The following is a 24,125-nucleotide window of genomic DNA, read 5'->3' as shown; positions in this document are numbered from 1 at the left end:
TTCTTAACCGGTTCGTTGACGAATTAAATGATATTATATCTGGTGGTATTGTTTATAAAAATTGTCAAATACAATTTATATTGCAAAATAATATAAAAAATAAATGGTTTCTGACAAAAAAAATGTTATCGTGGAAATGATAAATGCGACTTATTATAGTGGAAAAATTCATATTTATGGACGACCTTTCAAAGAAACAAGTGATTTTTTTAACCTGCCTATAAAATCTTCCTATTTAAAATATACCAATGCAAATTGCAAAATAATTATGATAGGTACCACTAAACTGTTCAGTCTTACTGACATTAAATGTAAGCTCATATTTCACATATATAAACAATATGCAATGTTTTTGTCTTTGTTACATACTTTAGATTTAAGTATTACATAATGATATTTTTATTAGTCCACTTTTTACATGAATTATGTACCTACTCAATTGGTGTTTTTACAGCTAAATAAAATTTTGTTCGAAATTTAAATAGTTTTTAATTTTTGAAATATGGAATATAAAACATATTTTAAACACAAATGAATATATATTTAAATAAAACATTTAAAATAGAAATAACTATACTAAAATTAAATAAAAACATTATTGGACTTCTATTTCATCTTCATTACCATCTTCTGCAGTAACATGATAATTCGAAATTTCAGCTTCATGAGCAGCCTGTGTGATTTTCTTCATCTTTCCACTTCTTTTCTTAGCATGTTTCAGTATTCCTTCTTTGAAAATTTTTTCCTTTCTTTCTTTTGTATGTCTATTGTCGGCTTTTAACAAAACTTCAAAAATGACATTTAGTAGTCCTTCTAAATTATGAAAGGGCTTTTTCCCCTACACCATGAAAACGTTTCCACTTCCACAAAATAAAAACTATATCATAAAACTAAACAAAAGTTCACATTAACATGCATAAAAGGGATATTTTGCAAATACTTTTATTACTTTTATAAATGCAAGATAAGTTGATACAACAAACTTTCGGGCTTGCCTTTGTATTGTCACTAATTTGAGGTTACAAACGCATGTAGCAAGTAGTTCCTCTATAGTGGAAGACGGGACTTTATCTTGGCAAATGGCTAAAATGGTATCGCACACAGACACATCATAGTTCCCATTTAGTAACTCATGGGACTGTCTTGTACAATGCTTTTATGTTAACACCGACGCTACTATACCGAAAGTAGTGTTGTAGTACCCAAGACTATACAGAAGCTTCTGTGTAGTTCCGATATTTACTTGACAGTCCTAAATACTTTCAATGAAAAACTAGAAACGAATGTGTTACTAAAACATAGTAAAAATTACTTTTAAGTGACTAAATTACCGATTGTGGTAAGAACCTTCTACATTCGCCATTTTTTTAATTAAAGCAGCTGAAGCCATTTTGCACTGAAATACATAAATCAAATAATATCTAGATTTTTATGAATTTTAAAGTAAACATGTATAGATTTTCTTGTATAAGCAAAAGTAAAAATCGAAATAGATACCACTGACGCATTCAGTTTAATTTTCTATTGATTTTCTTGTTTTTTTTTGTGAAAAATTTCTTTAAACGTTAGATTTTCTTGAGCGCGTTCAGTTTTCGCAAATATTTTCCTTGAATTTGTCAATAAAGTGTAATGCGTTTGGAAATTTACACTTCAGTTAGTCTTAAATCTTAAATATATTATAAAATTAAAACTTTAGATACTTTAAGGTAACAAATGGACATTAGGGATTCATGAACACAACGCTATTACTATGTTAAATTTTAAATAGATGAAATGGAATTGTTATTAGAAAAAGAACGACAACTTCTGGTGTCCACTAGAAAAGTAACATTTACTATTCTGCGACTTAACAGTTTCTTCTATATCACTAAGCCATTACTTTAAAGGTAGTGGCGAAATAAGTTCTAAAATCGTTATTGGATCTATTTATCTACCGGAAAATCATTCCCCACATTGGTAAATAAAACGTAACAACTTGGTATTTGGGGAGTTCCTGTCATTAGTAGCCAAACACTTTATTGTCGCCTCGATAGTAACTATTACGTTAATACAACGATGTGTGCTAGTTGGGATTGGTAACACACTGTAAAAAAATTTCACTCAAATTTCACTCAATTTTACTCAATAATGTATCAATACCTACACCCGATTGATTGAAATTTTCACTCTATTAGTATGAGTACAACCGAGTGAATCTATTGCATCAGAAATTAGTGAGTTTTACTCAAATCCGAGTTACTGCTAACTATCAATTGAGTGACTTTTGACTCCATTCTGAGTATATAAAACCAATTTAGGGTCGACTTTTTCTCTGATATGATTTAAATTTAACTATTATTGAGTCATTGTTTACCGATATCAATATATCGACATATTTATTTTTTTGCCATCCCTACTCAGACTTAGTTTTTAATTAATTAAATATTTAGTGCAAAAATAAATCAGTCAAAAATGATTCATTAGGATATATAGTGTTGAAATTAATTGACTTCGCGGGGCCTTCTCCTGTCCTGGCTGAGACCCGCCAGCTGAGACCCACCGCTGCCGGCTAAGACTTGTTCTCCTGGCGATCACGCTTTTCTGGAGTATCGAACGGGCCCCTATCAACTGTGGTCGAGATTACAGAAGCAATATGTGGTGTTATCTTCATGGCGCCATTTAAATTACCTTCTCGAAATTAATATACATTTAAACTCACTCAGTAATGAGGACATTTACTCTGATTTAGGCACAAGTGCACCAAATGCGAGTTTACGTGAAGAATTTATTTAAGGAATACCTATATTTGAGTGAAAGTACTTAGTTTTAGTTTAAATATAATCATAAAAGAGTGAAATGGTCAAAATGACCAATATTGAGTGAAAATGTACTCAATATTTACACTCAATAGAATCACTCCTATTTATTGCTTTCACTCACACCGATTCTCTTTAGAGTGTACGTTCTAACCCTCTGGAATTACCAGAAAAAACGTATGCTACAAATTTAATTGGCGGGACATTTATATATTCAAAATAAATTCAGCAGGTTCTTTGTGTATTCACTTCACTCCTTTGAGTACCTAACCCATTTATGTAAATGGAGATATTCTTTGACAATGATTCCCTAAGCAGTAATAATAGTAACGAACAACCAACTCCTGGACGTTATCATCACAAAGGAGAACTTCATTTAATGGAACTGTGACGTCCGTAAACGTAAAGTTAATTTCTATTTATTGATACGAACATATTATGGCAGCGCGGTGGCTATACAACTAAGAATTCCATTTAATATTCGCTGAAATGGACACCACTGCAAATATAAAGCCTAAAATAGTCTTCTACGCCCTGAACGTATGCCATTAAAACGAAAATAAAAAAGTTTTTTTATTTTTCACAGGTAAATTCATTGTAAAGTTAACTGATGTGTTACACATTTGAAAATCGTATGTAAAAATAATATTTTTAACTTATGAATTATTTTTAAATCAAATCATAAATTATTTGTTTGACTTATAAGAATTTATAATTTGGAGCGTTTCTAATACAGGGTGTCCGGAAACGAATAGACCATAATTCAAAGATAGCCTTCTTAGATGAAAATAGACCAATACATCTATCAAGTTCTATTAGAATATTTTTTATTTCTTAGAAAGTCCAAGGGAGTTTAACAGAACATCATTTATTTTTAAAAGATACCTGGCGCTTACCATAAAGGTCCCCAATGATATCTGAAATAGACTTTACTAGCTAACTATTTTAAGTAGCTAATAGTAGCTATTTTAGCTAGCACTTAATAGTAGCCATCTAGCTTTTACAGTATAGTATAGCAGCTATTTTAGCTATTTAAGTAGCTATTTTAAGTAATTTTAATTATTTTTAGTAACTGATTTTAAGATATTTTAGCTATCTTAAGTAGCTATTTTAAGTAGCTAATAGCAACTATTTTAGCTAAGCTAAAATAGTTACGGTACAATAGTAGCTATTTTAATTAATTTAATTTTAAACTTTTTTAAGTAGCTGTTTTAAGCAACTATTTTAAGTGGCTAGTTTAGCTATTTTAAGCTATTTTAACTATTTCTAAGTAACTATTTTAGCTAGTAGCTAGTAGTACCTATAGCTATGCTAGCTATTATAGTATAGTATATGTTTTAGCTATTTTAAGGTATTTTAGCTATTTTAAGTTGCTATTTCAAGCTATTTTAGCAGCTAATAGTAGCAATTTTAAGTAGCTAATAGTAGCTAGTACTAGCTATTTTAAGTAGCTAATAATGCTTCGTTATTTATTGAATAAATTTGATACTTTGTATTCCCGTATTCTCTAAGCCGTATCATTTTTCTGATAAATTATATCTAGAGTACGGTTTTAGAGATGTAAATATTTAATTGTAATATGTACAAGAATAAAGTTTTAATCAGTTCCTGGAGGAATACGTACCACGCAATTTTAATTTTGCTTTATTAGACACTTATTTACACGAAAACATTATTATCATCGAGCGCTGTTAAAAAAATTTTGTGCTGAAAAATCCTCAGAAAGTTTTAAACTTTTAATTTCTATTTTCTCGACTACAAGAAACTAGAGCATTGTTCGACCTCATGCTTTATTGCTCGATTGATTTTATGGATGAATCCGTTGACAACTTATTAAACATTTACCATCAAGGTAGAATTATATATGTTTGAAATAAAGCTGCGAGGCTATAGTTTCAGTTCGTGTTGGTTATCAGAATTAAATTGTAGGCATGTGTACGTAAATAATTATTTTTCTTTATAATTATCGTTCGATGTACCTACCAGTAAAAAAAAGAAAATCATCGTATTTTCCATATTCCGAAGGGTAGTAATTCTTAGATATTATGAAATTACTACTCCAACGATACTTTTGACTTCCGATAATTAAATTATGTTTTTACCATTATATTTCTAAAAAAATTTCTTATAATTTTGTTTGTGAAACGAATAGTTTTAAAATTATTTTCAATTTATGCAACTTATGCACTTAACTGAGTTCAAGTTTCACCACTCTATGTCAGACATTAGTTATTTGAATAAATACACAATAAATTAAACAAAAAATAAAGCATTCTATTGATTGTTAAAGTTTGACTTCAAAATATCTAAATCACGATGGTTTTTCGGATTGATATGCCGTTAAATATGCACCTGGTAACCAGTTGCAGAATAACATTGCGCTTCTATAGCCTCAACTAGGAATCTTTGATCGCCCTCGCTGTTCTCGGACTAGACTCTGTGAGGTCCAACTGGTTATCAGAACCCTTAGACCCGCCCTGATGTTCATTTCGGCTCTAGTTGTTGGTTTTAAAGTCGTTACGGACGAAATCGCTTTCTAAGATGTTCCGTAGCGGCTACTGTAACTGGTCAAATTCAGTGCTTCCAAACGTTTCGGTGTTCTTCACTGTTGGTATCTTCAGTGGTGACTCTGCAAAAGCTTCGCCGCGACCCAGGCTTTTGAAGCTGTCTAAAGTTTGGCCGAACATTTTACATGCATACATTCTGCATAACAAACTTCTAATTAGATATTCTTCATAATTTTCACATTTTATCTTTAATTCTTCAGAATTATTCTAGGTCTTTGATGAAAGTTTTATAGTATTGATGACATTCCTAAATTTTTCCTAAATTACGATAGCATAAATATTCCTATAATAGCAGATAACAATATTTTTAAAACCGTTTCAAAAACTGTCCCCAATAGAAGTACCTATCTATATGCGGGAATTATATATTACATTTTCATTTGATTTCATGTATTCACTGTAGTTTACTGCAAAGCAGATATTTAATCAATTGCATTTAGTTTGCAGAACCTGCAATTTACCCAGAAATTAATTTATATGAATTTAATTACTTTCAAAACTAGTCAACTGTATTAATAGTTAATAGTTCACCTGGCATTTTACCTTATTTGCCACTAACTTAAAATGAATAACGTAATTTAATAAGTTACTATATACAGGGCGTGTCTAAAATTGTCTATCGTTAGAAAATAGAAAAAAAAAACTTTTAAAATAAACTATTTTCCGAAAATCGATAGTAAATCGATAATAATAATGTGTACAAGCAGATGGACAGATTATAACAGCTTTAGCGTAATTGTTTGTTGGTATTTGGTAATATCTACTGTTTTAGTACCTTATTTTTCAATATGCAGTTTTTTTAAATTTATTTTTAATAATTAAACATATTTGCTATTTAAGTAATTCAATTTTCACTTTGGCTTTATGATGGCATTTAACTTACTGAAATTAATTTGCTTAGGGATTTATGTATTATGTAGTTAAAATTTTGATTAAGTTCACTACGTATTTTTCTAAATTTGTTCTTAAAACTAGTTACTTTTATTTAAACTAGAATCCGTCACAGTGCTTTAGATTTAGATTTAACATGTAGCACTAAACTAAAAGAGGTTTCAATAATTTTCATGACATATGACTTGGCAAACTTAGAATTCGTTGGCGTGCACGCATGAATTGCCTTCTATGTGAACAATGGTTCTCAAAAAGTGCTTATGAATGGACAAATTATTTCTGCACTTTTATACAGTATATATTTGTTTGAGGAAATCGTTAAAGTATACAAAAAAATTATAGGAAATGTCCACAAAATTGTGGGCACTCTCTCAGATTGGCCTTAAAACGTTACAAGTTTAATTTACATTTTATATGCGCGAGTTATTAGCTCTTGAAGTAGAGAGATGAGGAATTATCGTTGAAACTTTTCTCCTCATTAAATTTGGTTAATTTGGGTAAAAGCTATGTTATCTAAAGCTATTCCTTCTAATGTATTCAGTTTACCAATCCAATCCAAATTTAATGAAAAACGAAAAAGTTAATACGAAAAAACGATTTTTCACTCATTGTAACGATATTTTTGCAAACCCTCCCCAAATCCTAACAATTGCCATTTTCTGAACACCTGAAGCTTTTACTCATGTGAAAAAATATAGTTTAGAAACATTTGAGGCCATATATTAATTTTAGGCCACACATTTTAAATCTATTAATCTTATGTGTTTTCAAAATATTACATTTAAATTTATATGAATAATCTCATTTACTTAATCTCATCGTTTGCAATGAACATTCCTCAAATATTTCCAAATGACTACGAGTCACTCTGCACAGTAACTAATAATTTTGATACCAGATGGCATTATTTATTTTTTTTACAAACGGGAAAGAACCAATTGCCCCAAATATTTTATATCCGCCGCAAAGCTATCAATCATCCTGATTGTTTCCTTTTTCTTTGCAGACAGTATTAAGTTATATCGCTTCTAATGGAACGATAGATCTGTTGGAGCAAATACTGCAATTACCCGGATTGGACCCCAATAAACCGGATAACGAAGGGAATACTCCATTGCATTTCGCTGCTCAAGCCGGTAAGTACGTTCGCAATAAAAATGCAATTTTGGCGAATAAACTGCGGCAAGTTAATTAGGAATATTACTCGATTCGGTAGATTGTTCCGCTGTATGCAGACGCCGATTTTAAAAGTACCTATTTTATACAAATAAGCAAAATGTATTATATTCTTGTTAAATGCAGGGTGTCCGGAAACTAAAGCGACAAACGAAGACAGCGAATCCTAGGGATAATTTCATGTCGATTAGACATAAATCGTCTTATCTAAAAACGCTTTCTAAAGGAGAGAGGACCCTTTGACATTATTTTTTTTAATTGTACTTTTAATGCATAATGTGATTAGTTTCTCTAATGATTGACGATGTGTTAAATTCGTTCCCAAAGCTGATCACGTGTTTATGAGAACAGATTAATGATTTTAGTTATCCCTAGAGACAAAAATTAACTGTTGTCCGTATGTAGCATTTAAAAATTCACGAACAGTTTTACATCAAAAGGTTGTCCATATAACCTAGGATCCTTATAGATAAACAGCGATCTGAACAACTTAAAAACAAACAATGTCAAAGGGCCATCTCCAAAAAGCCCTACATCCGTTGGGAAGCATTTTTTGATGATAAGACGATTTATGTCAAATCGATATGAATTCATCCCTAAAATTTGTTGTCTTCCTTTGTCGGTTTAATTTCCGGACACCCTATATAATTGTATGGAAACAGTAAGAAGCAAATACTACATTGTGCTAGTGATCCTAGATTTTGCTTTTATATTTTTACGTGATTTTTAGGTAAAAAAATTGAAAACTGTAATTGTCGCCGTTTCATTGATTTTATTTCGATATCTTTAAATGTAGTCCAAATATAATTATGCCGTTTTTTTTTCACTTTTTCAACTAATATTGCAGGGAAAAAGTTGAAAGTAAATCATATAAATTACTGTTACGATACAAACGTAATGTTAAAATTTACACTGTAAAAAAATTTCAATCAAATTTCACTCAATTTTACTCAATATTGTGTCCACACCTGATTGAGTGAAATTTTCACTTTATTAGTATGAGTACAACTGAGTGAAACTATTGCATCAGAATTGAGTGAGTTTTACTCAAATCCAAGTTACTACTAATTATCAATTGAGCGATTTTTGACTCCATTCTGAGTATGCAAAACCTATTTAGAGTTGACTTTTTCTTAATATGATTTAAATTTAACTATTTTTTGAGTCATTTTTTACTCAGATATTTTTTAAAGCTTATTCTCATTAAAATAAACTTTATAGGTACATAAAAAATATATTTTTTCCTAAATTTTTTTACATAAAAATATTGTTTTTTAAGAAAATTGTTTATTGGTACCAATGTGAAAAAATATTTCTTGAAAAATACGATAAAATATTTTTTTTTACAAAATTAATAGTTTATAACAAACTAATAATTAATTCTTGCAAAATGGACCGTGAAGTTTTTATTATTTTCTTGCGCTACCCCAGATTAAAAAAAAAAAACGTTAAAATTGGTCCACAATTACCCGAGATGGCAAAATTTTCGGGCAGGTAAGATTTGAAGTCTCGGAACGTTTCTGTCTTATTTTTCCCCCCACCACTTTCAAGTATAGAAATGTATTCGAGGGCGTTTTTAAAGGATTAAAAATTACTATAAAATGCATTTTTTCGATATCTTGAACCGTTATTTTGAAGTTTAAGGGTTGATTGATTTATTCCGGAAATTTCAAGTCTTAATGTTTATAAATAAACAAGTTATGAATTTAAAAAAAAACGCTATCTCGGCTAAAAATGGTCCTGGGACATTTTATTTTTTTTTTAATTCGTGAAAAATTACCAGGATTACGAATATCAAAGCGGCTTTAAAAAATATTCATTCTTCGCAAAGTTATTAACGAAAAACCTTAAAAACAAATTACACTATATATTATAGACTAGGCGGTATTTGTTTTGGTTTGGGTGAATCGTACTCGTATATCCACGGAGATTTTTTACTTTTTGGCTTTCAAATATCACTAGAAATGAAAATTTTTCAATGCGCATAAAAAAAAACGTGGACTTAACTTTTGGCGGCACAATATGTTAAAAAAATTCGAAAAATGTCATATTTTTCTTCCTATTTAATTATGTATCTGAGGTTAGTCTATGAAATTACAATTTCCAATTGCATATCTTGAAAATATAAGTTAAGACGAAACAAATGAGCCCTCATAAGGCCCTTTATTATAACGCTAACAATTTTTTGCAATTAAAAAAAATGCTATTTCTAATAAACAAATGCAAAAACTCGTAAACAAATAAATATTTTTTTACCAAATTTTCAGCGTTTCTTAAGCGTAACAAAATGCAACTTTTACTGCAGTTTAGAGACGATTTATACTGTTTTCTTCTATTTATAGCAAATTCAAATTTCGCTGGTTTTTTGCAATTATTTAAACAAATTGTTAATGGATTTTGATTTAGCAGGTCTCAAATGAAGCGTTTTTTGAAAACCTATAAGTATAAACATAAGCAAAAACTCCTGTTGGAGAGCGCTTTTTAATACAGCTAAAAAACTCCATTTTTGGTATTTTTTACATTATAATCATTGTTTAAACAATGATCTTGTTGTTTTAAACCGATACTTTTTGGGAAATATTATTTCTTTTTGCCTAAACTAACGATTAAACCAAGTTTCAATCTGAAACGAATTTTTTTAAACATTTTTTTCATTTACTGAGCTATTTGTCAATTCGTCAGTTTTGTGCCAAAAATCGGTTTACCGTCCTCCCTCACTCTCCAGAACTGGTTTCTTGTGACTTTTTCTTATGTCCGAAATTAAAATCAGCGCTGATTATTTCATTTTAGATTAAAAAATAGTTAGCAGCAAAATTGCAAGATTTACAATTTTGATGAAATTATACGTCATGGGGTTTATTTAAAAATATATATTTTATCTTCATTTGTTTTTTACTTACACACACAAATAGGAACACTCTGTAAACTTACTTTACCAAGTAGATACTGAGAAAATGATCAGTTGTCCGAATTTAATATTTATTGTTTGTTGGTCCAATAATTACAACTTTAAGCGTTCAGTAAAACAGTTGATGTTGTAGTGTGCGTTTAGTAGCATTTATTAATATTCTATACTTGAAAATTATATTAAAAAATTCTTTAAAATGATACACTTACATATTTTTTTTCCATAATTTAAGGTCGAAACACTTAAGTATCTATTTTTAACCGATTTAATTCGATTTACCAGAACGGCTCTCATCACACCAGCCCTCAATAATTCTGGCTCCTGGCAAAAGAAAATGTTAATGGTTATTTTATCAGACGTTTCACTGAATCAGTAATAACGGCATCCACTTGAGCTTTGCTATCTAAATTATTATGTAAATATCCCAGTTATTAAATTTGACTAGGGAACGACCCAGATAGAAACCAACGTTAGAAAGTGTTGATTATTGATAAATACATACCTTTTATCACTAAAGAATAACTTGATTTATACCAAAATATTCTAGAATGTCTAGTGCTTTGACGATCTTGTTTTTTTTTTTTTTTCGTCTGAGTAACCCAGTTTCAAATGAACTGGATTTTTTCATTTTTATGCAGTTAATTTTAACAAATAGTGATTAAAACTATACAAAGTAACAATTCTAAGCAAATAACAATGGAATGTGTTGGATTACACAGGGTGTGACAGATGTTACGACAGTCTTTCAGTTTTGTTAGAAGTTAAAAAAAACATTTTTTTTTAATTTATTCATACATATATTATTGAGCTAAATCAAATTAATTCTAAAAATTTTCATAGAGGTCTTATCAAATGAAGTCATAATTTTTAATAACAAAGATCTGAGTATGATAATCTATCTTCATAGAAAATTGAGAATAATCTATCTAAATATTTGATAGTAATGCGAAAAACACATAACTGTCATACTTTGACTTGACTCCATATCTTTTTGCATCACCTTTGACAAAGACCATCACACAATTTACCATGATATAAATGAGATTTATTAAACTAACTATATTAAAGACTGTGGGTGACTGGGATGAATCAAATCTTAATCCTGAAAAAACTTAAGTAATTAAGTTTTAAACATTGTACCAAATTATGTATAACTTTAAACGAATATAATATTTTACGGTACGAAAAATAAATTAAATTCGTGGGAGTAACATGAATGCCTGACCTGGATATCTGATATTACTTCAGTTAATATGAAAATTAAACTCGGAGTGATATTTGATAAGAAACCTAAAACTTGGTTTAACTTCATTACAATTTATAACTGTCTATGAGATTCACATATATTGTGAGTTCGAAGTTGAGATATGGTATTGTTTTTTGAAGAATCTCATTCCATGTATCAGATGTCCTTAGTTATCAAAAACGTATTCTAGTATACATCTTGGATACCTAGTGACCATTTATGTATACTATTTTTTTTTTAAATGTTAATATTCGAACTGTTGTATCATTGTTTATTTCTGAAATATCCGTGTACGCTTTTAGAGAGTCAACTTTTTAAATCAAAATATACATAATAGCACTCGGCCAAATAAGAAATTTCAAATTCCTCTCCGTAAATATAAAATACCTTGTGACTCACCTTTTTATTTAGTCTTTTTTAATAACTACTTTATGAGATGAAGAACCCAAATATATTTATTAGGAAAGGCCTCTACAAATATATACAGTGTGGACAATTTTGGTGATGCATGTATTGGTATCTTGGAAATTATAAGAGATAGGAATATGGTTAAATGCGGAAAGTTTTAGACAGTTCCGTTGCTAACTTAATGGACTTGCAGATCGGTCCTAGCTCTTCAGGTTTTTGAATTATTAAAAAAAAAGTAATGTGTTTTCGATTTTTTTTTATTTAGGGGAATTTTAAAAATCCGAAAACACTTTTTCACAGCAAGTTTTTTCAAGAAATTTCACTGAATACTTAGATTTTCATTGCGACGTTTCGGTTGCGAGAAACCATCATCAACGTTATTTTTTCTTATGGGCGTCATATTTAATTTTAAGCTGAGCAAATAGAACATTTTTTTGGTTTTTCAATGATACAATATAAGTAAGACAAAATTTCAAAAATAATCTCAAATATCAATATTTTTGTATTTTTAATAAATCTGGCAACACCGCATAATTTTTGGAAACTATTATATAATCTCAAATTTTTCTAAAAGCTTATCATTAATGTCATGGTGGTGACTGAAAAAATTATAGTAATCGCCACATGTTTACGAAGAAAAGCCCCAGCTTTGAACTATTGTTGATCATAATATCTAATAACATAAAAGAATAATACTAAAATTGAACATAACGACTTTGATTACTGTAACTTTTGTATTGAGTGTAGGTATGAAAGTAACAAATCATGTTTTGATATATTTTTGGGTAAAGTAAAAAGTGTAAAAACCGCTCCATTAACTGAATTCTATTGATCCTGTATTGAGGATAAATCAAATTTTGATACTAATAACTTTTTTTAAAGCAGTAATTCCAATAATTTTATCATAATACATTGCATTCTCTATCTAATGCTTCCATAGTATAGTATGGGATTAATTTAACGAGCTTTTCTCTAGCCGAGATTTAACAAAAGAGTAATAAAGCATCACGATACAGTATGCGAACCGTGAAAAAATCTATAGAATTACTTGCAACAAATTCCAGACTTTTGTTAGAAAATCACGAGGAAAATTTAATTTAGGGTTAGCCATATTCTGATATTAAGTAATTAGGTTTGATTTACCGTTAGATTATTTTGGGATCATATTAATTCGAATATCTCCTGAGATGTTTCAATCAATTAAACTTAAGCCAATAATAACTCTAAAACTATTAAATATAATTAAATACATTCATCCTATTGTCAAAATATTCAGGAGCAATAAAATTCTGAAGATTTTTAAGGTAGTATCTCCATAATAAGGAAATATAAATTTCAGCATTTTAAATTTGTTTAATTTTCTCCAAAACAGTTAGGCCAATCATTATAGCTTTTTTTCGGGAAAAAAATACTATTAGAAGTTTCTCTGCGGAATATCGTTCAGAAACGGGTTATAAACAAAATATCAAAAAATCAACTCGAGACTATAGTTGGGAAACTTTATTAAAACAATGGTCAAAATTATGGAAAAGTAGTTTTTCAACTGGCGTAAAAAAACTGTTATTCATAGAGAAAAAAGGTTTATACAAAAAAGGTACTTAGGTATTAGATAAATCTGTAAAATAAGACAAGTCCGATTAAATTCCGATAATTTGTTTATGCGCAAGAGCTCAAAAATGGTCGAAATTGTCGGCTTTTTTCAATTGCTAATAATTAATGCAATTTTCATCGCAGACACTTGTAATTCAGGATTTTTTAAGCTTTTTGCACCCTTAATAAGTGGTAAAAATTTCAGCCCAAAAACTTCATTAGCTTGGCGTTGGCGGAATTTGTTATCTAAGAAGATGCTATTTTCAATTCATTTTTCCCAAGCTCACAGGCGTTGTAGGGTTTCGATCATTAGTTGTTTTTGTACCTAAATAGTTGTATTGACATATGCATTTACTGATAATTTAATTTTTCAAATTTAATTTGTTTAAAAATGACTGAAAAAATGTTAATATTTATTACATCGTTAAGCGCGCATGCTAAGCCTCGCCTTCCCCACTCGTTCGCTAGACCAAGTAATAGAACGCATCGCCGCTATCTTCTTTTTCGAAATTAAATAGTTGAATTCACCTTAATGTTAATGTAGGACATGAAAATATAGCTCTTAATGTATACTCTCTCCAAATTTCGGCTCTTAATATTAATAATTAAGGTCACTGCGATTAAATAAATAAAAAAAATTATCTCAGCTTCTAATCAACTTACAACAACGTTTTTTTTTTAAATTCGAAGAAAACTAAAGTAAAGAGGTTACTATTTTATTTTATAATAATTACCTATCTTAACAATTTAATAAATATTAACATTTTTTCAGTCAATTTTAAACAAATTAAATTTGAAAAACTAAATTCTCAGTAAATGCCTATGTCAATACAACTATTTAGGTACAAAAACAACTAATGATCAAAACCCTACAACGCCTGTGAGCTTGGGAAAAATGAATTGAAAATAGCATCTTCTTAGATAACAAATTCCGCCAACGCCAAACCAATGAAGCTTTCGAGCTGAAATTTTTACCACTTATTAAGGGTGTAAAAAGCCTCAAAAATCCTGAATTACAAGTGTCTGCGATGAAAATTGCATTAATTATTAGCAATTGAAAAAAACGGCAATTTTCGACCATTTTTGAGCTCTTGTGCATAAACAAATTATCGGAATTTAATCGGACTTTTTTCATTTTATAGGCTTATTTAATACCTACCTTTTTTGTATAAACTTTTTTTCGCTTTGAATAATAGCTTTTTTACGTGAGTAAAAAACCACTTTTCCATAACTTTGACCACTGTTAAAACAAAGTTTCCCAACTAGCCTCGAGTTGATTTTTTGATATTTTATTTATAACAGGTTTCCGAACAATATTCCGCAGATAAACTTCTAATAGTGTTTTTCCCGAAACAGGCTCTTTCATGTCTATAATGACTGGGCTAAGTTACAAATAAGTATTTTTCGGGGGCAGGTGCCATTAAAAATTTGTAATAATATCAATATTTCATTAATAATTGTTAAATTTTAGAAACACACAGCTATTAAGAGTAATTTACATTCTCTAATATTCGAAAATTATTCTAATCTTCCAACAGGCTTACCAAACTTCTATAACAATTTATACAATTATCAAGGCGAATGGCAAAAAGTTATATAATTTATTTTATCCACAACGGATCGGACTTTTATCCACATATATGAACCGTCTAAATAAAGTGATACTTTATCCACTACTGGAAAAAAGTAACTTTACTTCACTAGCAGAATAATAAATCTATAATAAATCAAATTTAATTTATTTACTTATTAACATTAACATTTACGTTTATAGTAACAGACATTTCGTTTTTTGTTTTATCACATTTAACTTCCTTTCCGCTAATAACAACCCTTGTAGCATTGTTGCCATCATTTTCGGAACGCTTAACATGTGCTGAAGTTTGTGAAGAATTTGCACAAGTTGCGGATGTCTCTTCTTCTAAGGAGCAGCTATATTTTCCTTAGATTTTCCTTGCAATATCAACTTTGTTAGATAGACTCCTTTTAATTGCGTGGATAAAATGCTACTTAAAACACTTATACAATAAATAACTATTACCTACTTATTATATATGTTCGAAACTCCCACTAATGTGTCCTTCAAAAACTCTGCAATTAATATTTTAATCTCACTGATTTATTTTACAATTCATTTCATCAGTTTAGGCGTGAAGCTAAGAATTACCTTTTTTATTTCTTTTAATTCATTTTTAATTTATATTTACTGTTTTTTTGTCTCTTCTATGCACTGTTCACACACACATTTTCAATTATCTTTTCTGTAAATGTATTATTGGAATATTTGTATGAATTTCGTTACCTTAACTGTAAAATAAAACAAATATATAGATCAAAATTAATTTTACATTTGAAATTTCAATAATGTTGAATCATTGAATTAAATAACCGGCTCCTCTAACAAATGTTTTGCAATTGCCACTCACGTGAAAATAATTTGTTATTTTATATCAATCTTAATTTACGTCGGGCGGTTTAGTTGTCGTGGTTTATGTGACTTTTATTAAAACTGCCATTCCGCGGTGCTATTTATCGTTCATCCCGCGTCTATACAATTATTATCTTGCGTGTATATCGTGACAGTCAATTTGTTTCCTTAATAGAGCATTTTTATTTCGTTACTCGTTTCAACTACTTAGATGACATTGTTTATTTTCAAACGGTGGTGGGACAGACACGCCAATCATTCCTAGTGAGATGCGAATGCTTCTGTCATTTTACAGTTAAAATCACAAATTATCTCATGTCCACATTTATTAATTTATTATTTATTTTACGAACTGGTGAAAGAGCGATAGAATAATCAAGACTATATGCAGTGTGTCTAACGGTTATGTCGTGTGGAGGGAAAATATTTTTATTTGGCAAATTTGAATGATATTAATAATTAAATAGTATTCTCCAAAAAACTTTCTGATTATATGTTCTATATTCATATTAATTAAATTTCTAGACGGTATGGTTTGTAATTTTGAGTTTTGAAATCTTGCTTGGTATTATACCGTTAAAAATGGTCAATTTCTTTTTTTCTCCAAGTCTATCCAGAATTCTAACCTAACGCTGCAAACACTCCAAGTAGTATTTAAGAATGCGGAATAACATTATAATATATCCACAATTTAATAATAGAACAGCAATATGCAGTAAACGTGTATGACATAGTCCCGATCTCAATCATATTAATTTAAATTAATCACCATTTATGAAATCAGCTTCTGGCAAATTCACGAGGATGACAAGTGTCTAACCCATCTAGTCGACATAAAATGATATAATCCGATCTTGAACAAATTATTTTTTTCAAATTCATCAGTTTAATGATCAAATATCTTAGAAACTATATCTTCGATATTAACTTATACAATTAACGTTTATAATTAAACAATTAGTGGCAAAAAAACTAACGAAATTAATTGACAAATATAATTAAACAATTAGTGACAAAAAAACGAACGAAATTAATTGACAAATACCTGTAAGTTTTTTTATATTATTATTTTAAATATCCTTCCCTGTCATAAAGTGCAATAAAATATATATTAATAATTTTTTTACGTTCGAACTAAGAAAAACTTTTTGTCAAGAATAACTTTTTCTCGAAAAACCAACAATAAAAAAGTTTACATTATTGATCAGGTTTACACAAGGGTTGTTTGCTTTAAATCTAATTTTAATTAAATTCTTAATAGACTTACCAGTCAAAATTAGTTTCTTGCCTTTCTTAATGCTTACCCCACCTGACTTATTGAAAATGATTGTCATATCTGCTTCCTGGATACGACGTACTGACAGGAGATTATGAAGTACCTCTGCAGCATACAGGACGTTGTCCAGAACTCCGGCTACGCCTAGATTTGTGGTTACGTTGATAGTACCTTTTAATGTAGCAGTAATTAAAACACCAGATTTAGCTACTGATATTTTTAATGGGTTTTCCAGTAGAGTAGCAGCTGTGAAGACATCAGATTGGTTTACTAGATGACCTGTTGCGCCGGAATCCAGGATAAATGTGATTTCGGTTGGCGGGTTTTGTGTTTGTGATTTGTGAATTCCAACCATGAAGGCTTTTCTTGTTCAGTTTGAACAATTTGTAGGGTTCTGTTTCGTTCTTGATTTTCTTGTCTTTGGAGCATCTTTTTATAAAAATAACAGTTTCTTTTAATATGGTTTGGACGTCCACAATGGTTACATATAATGGACAACTTGTTGTATATCCTATGCGGTGGACCGGAATATCGCGGTGTGAATTTATTTTGAGATTTAAATTTTTGGTTGCCCCATTTGCCTTTTGTTGATTTGGATTTGAATTTTTCACTGTGCGTTGTTTGCACTTGTATCACTTTATGGCTGGCTTCAGTATTATCATTTTTCAATTTGATTTCGTAATCTAGAAGTTTTGTTTTAATAAAAGCAAGACTTGGGGTGTCATCTGATAAAGTTTGGATTGCTGTTACGATGCCATCGTAAGATTGTGGTAATGTCAGAAGGAGATGCGCAATTTTAGGTGTTTCTGTTTGAGTGCCTCCTGCAGCTAATAATTCCATTATTAAAACTCATCGAATACCAAGAAATGATTCATGAGAGGCATATCTACTTTAAACTGGAAACTTAGCAGTTTCTTTTGAACTGATAAGTGCGTCGCCAAACTTTTCCTTTCATAAATCGAATCCAGATTTCGAATTATGCCACGAGCACTTATTTCTTCTTTCACGAATCCTAGCATTGTATCACTGAGATATTCCATGATTATACTTTTTGCCAAGCGTTCGAATTTTTGCCACTGTCCATCAAGCAGTTCTGATGGATCTTCATCGAGCACTTTTAATGCATTTTCTTCCTCAAGTAAAGCACGTAAACGAAATTTCCAGATACTATAGCGTTCGCCATGAAATTGCGGAATATTTCGACGACTTTTAGACTCCGTTGTACCCGCACGCACAAATACTGTTTTTCACATAGAAAATAGTTTTTACTTCACTCACGATTTTTTAAACTGTACGTTTTTAATTCGTAAACGTATCTGGGCCCAGAACCTGTTGAGTTATGGGGAAGAAAATAATAAAATGTAAATTGAGTAAATAGTATTTAATGAGATTTTTATATAGCTTTTATAGCGTTACATTTAAGTAGACTGCATACAGACTAATAATTAATAGGACAAAGATACTTCGGTTTTTATTCTGCTGATCAGCGTATTTAGCCACAGCGTCGGCTTCGCTGGAGTAAGTTTAACTTAGGACTATAAACACCATTAACATGAGCTTAGTATACAGAGTGTTCGACTTATTTTATTTTGCGTTTATCCAACATGTACGTAGAACTCGATAATGCCATAAAAATATAGGTTTCCATTTAAAAAAATTAAGTTGCTCCTGCCCGGGAAAAACTGAACATCCTGTATATGCAAATATATTTTCATTTTGTGCAGCTCGGGAAAGTAGGCAACTCTGTAGAAAAAAATTAAGTTTTATCTTTTATTAACCTAGATATTGGACTTACGCGCACTAGGTGGACACGGTGTATATTATGTACTTTAGATATACAAAAAAGGTTATTTGAAAAATAATTTAAGCTTCAAATTAAATTTCAAAGATCAGTTTCAGTTTATGAGAATTTCATGAATATTTTTTCATTTAATTTGAAATAGCTTAATTCCGTTGCAGTTAAGTACCGTGGCAATAAAAAAAAAACATTATTATTATTATCTTATGAAAGCAAAAATTACATTTGTACGTTAATATATTATGTACTGGTTGACGGAAATAGTATTTAACAATGTTACTATAATGTGAAAAGACCTTTCTTTCGTAATTGACAACCGCGAAAGAAATGTAATTATTTATATTGTTCTCTGTTACAAGAGTCAATTGCATTTTTTGAGGCGTTCTATTCATCTCAATGCACGTAATAATAACAGAGCTTCGGTAAAAATTGGACATAACCAGTTTTTAAAGTGACGGATATAGACATGACAATTCTATTATTGTTATTTGATTGACGTACGAAATATACTTGAACTAAAACCAGTAAGTGTACCGTAAAATAATAGAGATAAAGTTGTCAAGCGGTGGCATAAATAGGTCAAAGTTGAGGGCGTGAGTTCCCGTTGTGGGATATATTCTGTAATTTGTTTGTGGGAATATTACTTCAGGTTCCAACGAGTGTATGTACGTTAAAATGAAGCCGAATAAATTGACGAATGAAATGAACAGCGTGTGCTATATAGAAGTAGAATCTAATAATACAAGGAAATTCATAATAACCTCTGAGTCATAAAAAAAAACGTATTTCCGCCATTAGAATAAAACGGAGAGTTTCTTTAAACAGTATTCCTCAAATGCTTAGTGTTCAATACTTAAGACCTTGAAGATGGTTCAGAATGTTCAATATTTAAATATTCTTAGAACTGTAACAATTAATACTCAATAATATTTATCCACAAGACACAGGCAAAGATGTTTTATTTGCACAAATGTAAGACAGAGGGCACTACACAGAAAATTTCCGAGGATCGAGTGGTGGATACAAAACAATTGTTTATAAAAGCATGTATTTATTTATTCATTATTTCTCTGATTTCTCTGCTGGACATTGTCTAGGTATAGAAAAGCAGATGCATCATTTGTGGAAAAAATTTTAATGAGTGCTTAGTATTTAATAAACAGTTCTATATGAATTTGGTAAAAATGCAAGTAATTATGTTCCCGTGGCTGTTTTTGAAGAAGCTCAAGAAGCAATTTTCCATTTATTGCCAGCGAAATCCAGGGAACATTACGAAAAAGTGTTCGCCGAATTTAATGAATGGAGGGTAATGACAATAAATAAAGAAGTCATACTATCGTATTTTTTAAATTTGAAGAAAAAATTTGCAATTTCATCTATGCAGTTGAAGTATTCGATGTTGAAGGCTACTATAAAGGTCTACAAAAATATAGATATTGGAAAATATAACAAGCTTACTGCTTATTTGAAGAGTGAATCGAGAGGATACAAAGCAAAAACAGCTACAGTATTGGAAAGAGCCCATATTGAAGAATTTTTAACTTCCGATAAAGATTATTTAATGATTGGTAATATCTCTTTACCTTTTACATCTTCTTAGGTATATAGTGAACTTTAAATTATTTTAGGTTGCACTAATAATGGGAGTTTCTGGTGCCTGTCGATGCTGCGAATTGACAAATTTGAAAATTTGTGGTATACAGGACGTTGGCAGTTACCTATTTATTTCAATACCTGACACCAAGACGAAGAAGAATTTTGCGTGAATGTTGTTGAAATATGCAGAAAATATATTTCTCTGCGCCCAATTCGTCTGACACAAGACAGATTCTTTTTAAGATACATCAATCAAAAATGTATTTCTCAGCCTGTTGGAATCAACACACTGGCGAAGGTACCCTCAATAGTTGCTTCATTCCTGAATGTCGAAAATCCAGAAACATATACTGGCCATTGTATGAGCCACACTTCAACAACTTTATTGATCAATAAAGGTGTTGATCTTACCACCATTAAACGGCATAGTGGATGGAAGAGCTCCTCTGTAGCAGAAAGTTATGTTGAGGAGTCTATATCTAACAAACTTAATATTGCAAGGAAAATCCAAGGAAAATATAGCTGTTCCTTACAAGAAGAACTTGTGCAAATTCTTCACAAACTTCGGCAGATATTATGCGTTTCGAAAATGATGGCAAAAATTTTACAAGAGTTATTATTAACGGAAAGGAAGTTAAATGTGATAAAACAAAAAACGAAAATCTATTACTAAAAATGTAAATGTTAATGCTAATAGGTACATAAATTAAATTTGATTTATTATAGGTTTTGTAGTATAACAACCCTAGGTTCGACAAAAAATAAGTAAACGTAGTTGTGGCCAAAAATATGTGATCGTCATAAGGACTACCTACGCTGTGTGTATCCATTTTTTTAATTGACCGGAAGGCGCTGCCTACTAACTTTGTAGAGGGGATGTATGGCTTAATTATATAAAACAAAAGCAGAGTAAATACACCTAACCTTTATTTACATACAATTCAAATTAAACATGTGACAAATAGAAAGAACAACAAAAACATTAACAACCATTTAACATAAAATGAGAGTGCCAGGCTCACCTAGAGCTCCTGTGGGGAAAGAGCATGGCAGAGAAACCCACGATCGTTGCTCTTACCACCCAAATATAAATACAAAACAACCGCTAACCAAAGGCATAAATTAAGAACCTTTGCTAATGATAAATAAGACCTGTCTCATTTAATGTGTCACTAAATGTCATCTGTTACCTCATATTAGTCATACACACTTCCAAGTAAAACTGAAGAGGTTTGGTGTTAGTTAGCCGGCAGAGCCGGAAGGTACTGGAGTCCCATACGGGAGGCAATCCAGCTATAGTTGAGATTTCGGAAGATCCTTCATAACACTGGAGTCCCATACGGGAGGCAATCGAGCTTAATCCAGATTCGTTCCGCACGGGCGAAAATGTTAGTAAATTCAACAAGGCTCGTATAGACGTATGACATAAAGTGAGCACAAGAAATCAAAGAACAACCTAATCATGATAAAACAAGTTAAATGTGAAACAAAGAGGTCGTTAATGCAATATCTGGGCAGTCACGACAATATACATATTTTAACATGTAATAAATAATGAGCAATCTATAATAATAATTGTAACAATTTTATCTTAGAAAAATATACGCCCCTGAGCGTAAGACAATGAAGGCTAAACATATACAGAATTATTATCATGAAACATCTAGGTTTTTCGAACAACGCTATCATGACAAAAACAAGTTAGATGTGAAACAAAGGAGTCGTTATTGTAATGTCTGGCAATTACGACAAGATATATATATTTTAACATGAAATAAATAATGAGCAATCTTTAAGAATAATTATAACAATTTTACCTTAGAAAAATATATGCCCTTGAGCATAAAGCAATGGAAGCTAAACATACAAAGAATTATTATCATGAAACATCTATAACCATCACAATCATAAGATTACATAGAACAATTAACAACAAAGTACTTAAAGAATATTACCTGCTAACTAATAACACTTTAAACACTTAATTTTACACTACTTTGTCACACTGCCCGCCGATCGTCTTGCTACCTATCTGCACACTGTTCTCACTTCCACTGCCTATCTTCAACTCTTTAGGCTTCCTTCCAGAATTTCCTACCTAAGTGCCTGTGTTTTGTGCTTCCTTCTATCGACCGTTAATATTACTTTTTCATTGTTATACAACACCTATGTAACAGGTGACGTCGAAGTTGATAAGATAAGTACGGTTTTGCACAGTTTATTATTTTTTCATTATTCTACTAGTGAAATACAGTTACTTTATTCTACTAGTGGATAAAGTATCACTTTAGACGGATCATATGTGTGGATAAAAGTCCGATTATAAGGTAACTGTATATAAAAATATAAACTTAACAGCAATAGATTTGTATTTGAATGTTTCCCTCGAAAGTTATCCTGAATTATGGAAAGATGTCTTTAATACCCCTACATATTTAAAAAAAATAGAAAATATAATGGAGTTGCTCAAATAATGTCTCTGTAATACAAAATGGCGTACAGAAAAATATGTAAAACCAAATACAAATTTATAGAAGGAATTGGCGAAGTTGCTTATACAGTTCGTATTAACTTTCCTTGTAGAACAGTACTCGAGACAATACATTACATTTTTTATGCACACACAAGTGCATATTATTCACTGGAAAATTGTTACTTACATGCAGTCCTTTTTCTATATTATTCAGAAACACCTACACTACAGCAGAACATTTAATGATGTTCGTAGACCTTTATACCTAATAGTGTTAAAAGTTGGATGCTGCACTGAGTTTTATCGTTAACATTCTCATTAAATCTCTACATCCTTTATGCATAAAATATGTTTAAATGCATATACCTACGTAAACACGAAAAGTGTACTATACATATATTATAGTTAAAAAAAATGTTTTTCCATATATTTATTTCCTTAAACAGTATTAAACAATAATTAAGTAATTTTATATGTATATTCACTACCAATTCAGGAGATTACTTTATTTATACAAGGATGTAGCTAAAAACGCGCATTTTAATTATCAATTCTACAGGTACGAATTAAGGTTCTTTTAATTATGTGCAAAAATACATTTCGCTCAAATTATATGGTGGTTTATTTGGTATTGCAAGAAAGGAAACAGTTCAGTGCAGTAATGGAAACAATCTTTTATAATATACATGAAATAACTGGAAAGAAAAATTCATTTTAGAAAATTAGAAAAAGCACTTTTTAAATTTTAATATAGGTACTACTTATATCTTGAAAACAAAGAGTTTAGTAACATATATTTATGAGATAATAATTTAACTGTTTTCAACTGCCTTGTTCAATTATAATTTGCAATAATTTTTTGTCGGCCCCAAAATTTTTTAATATCAACTCTCTCAAGACCAGTAAAATTTATGAATATTTTATTAGAATACTACTTGTCACAAATTGATCGTTAATTGTTATGATTTTCACA

At 30.2% G+C, this 24,125-nt stretch overlaps 1 protein-coding gene across 1 annotated transcript in view; it reads left to right on the top strand.

Moving 5' to 3' along the window:
* LOC108909777 (ankyrin repeat domain-containing protein 33B-like) overlaps positions 1-24,125 on the top strand; it is a 141,636-nt gene that overhangs the window by 74,337 nt on the left and 43,174 nt on the right. Inside the window, exon 3 of the mRNA XM_018714199.2 lies at positions 7,260-7,389. Within this exon, the coding sequence (XP_018569715.1) occupies positions 7,260-7,389 (130 nt within the window). The remainder of the gene's footprint in view (positions 1-7,259; positions 7,390-24,125) is intronic.

Source organism: Anoplophora glabripennis, unplaced genomic scaffold, assembly GCF_000390285.2.
Source record: "Anoplophora glabripennis isolate ALB-LARVAE unplaced genomic scaffold, Agla_2.0 scaffold392, whole genome shotgun sequence".
Taxonomy (NCBI): Eukaryota; Metazoa; Arthropoda; class Insecta; order Coleoptera; family Cerambycidae; genus Anoplophora; species Anoplophora glabripennis.
This window is presented reverse-complemented; position numbering and strand designations above follow the sequence as displayed.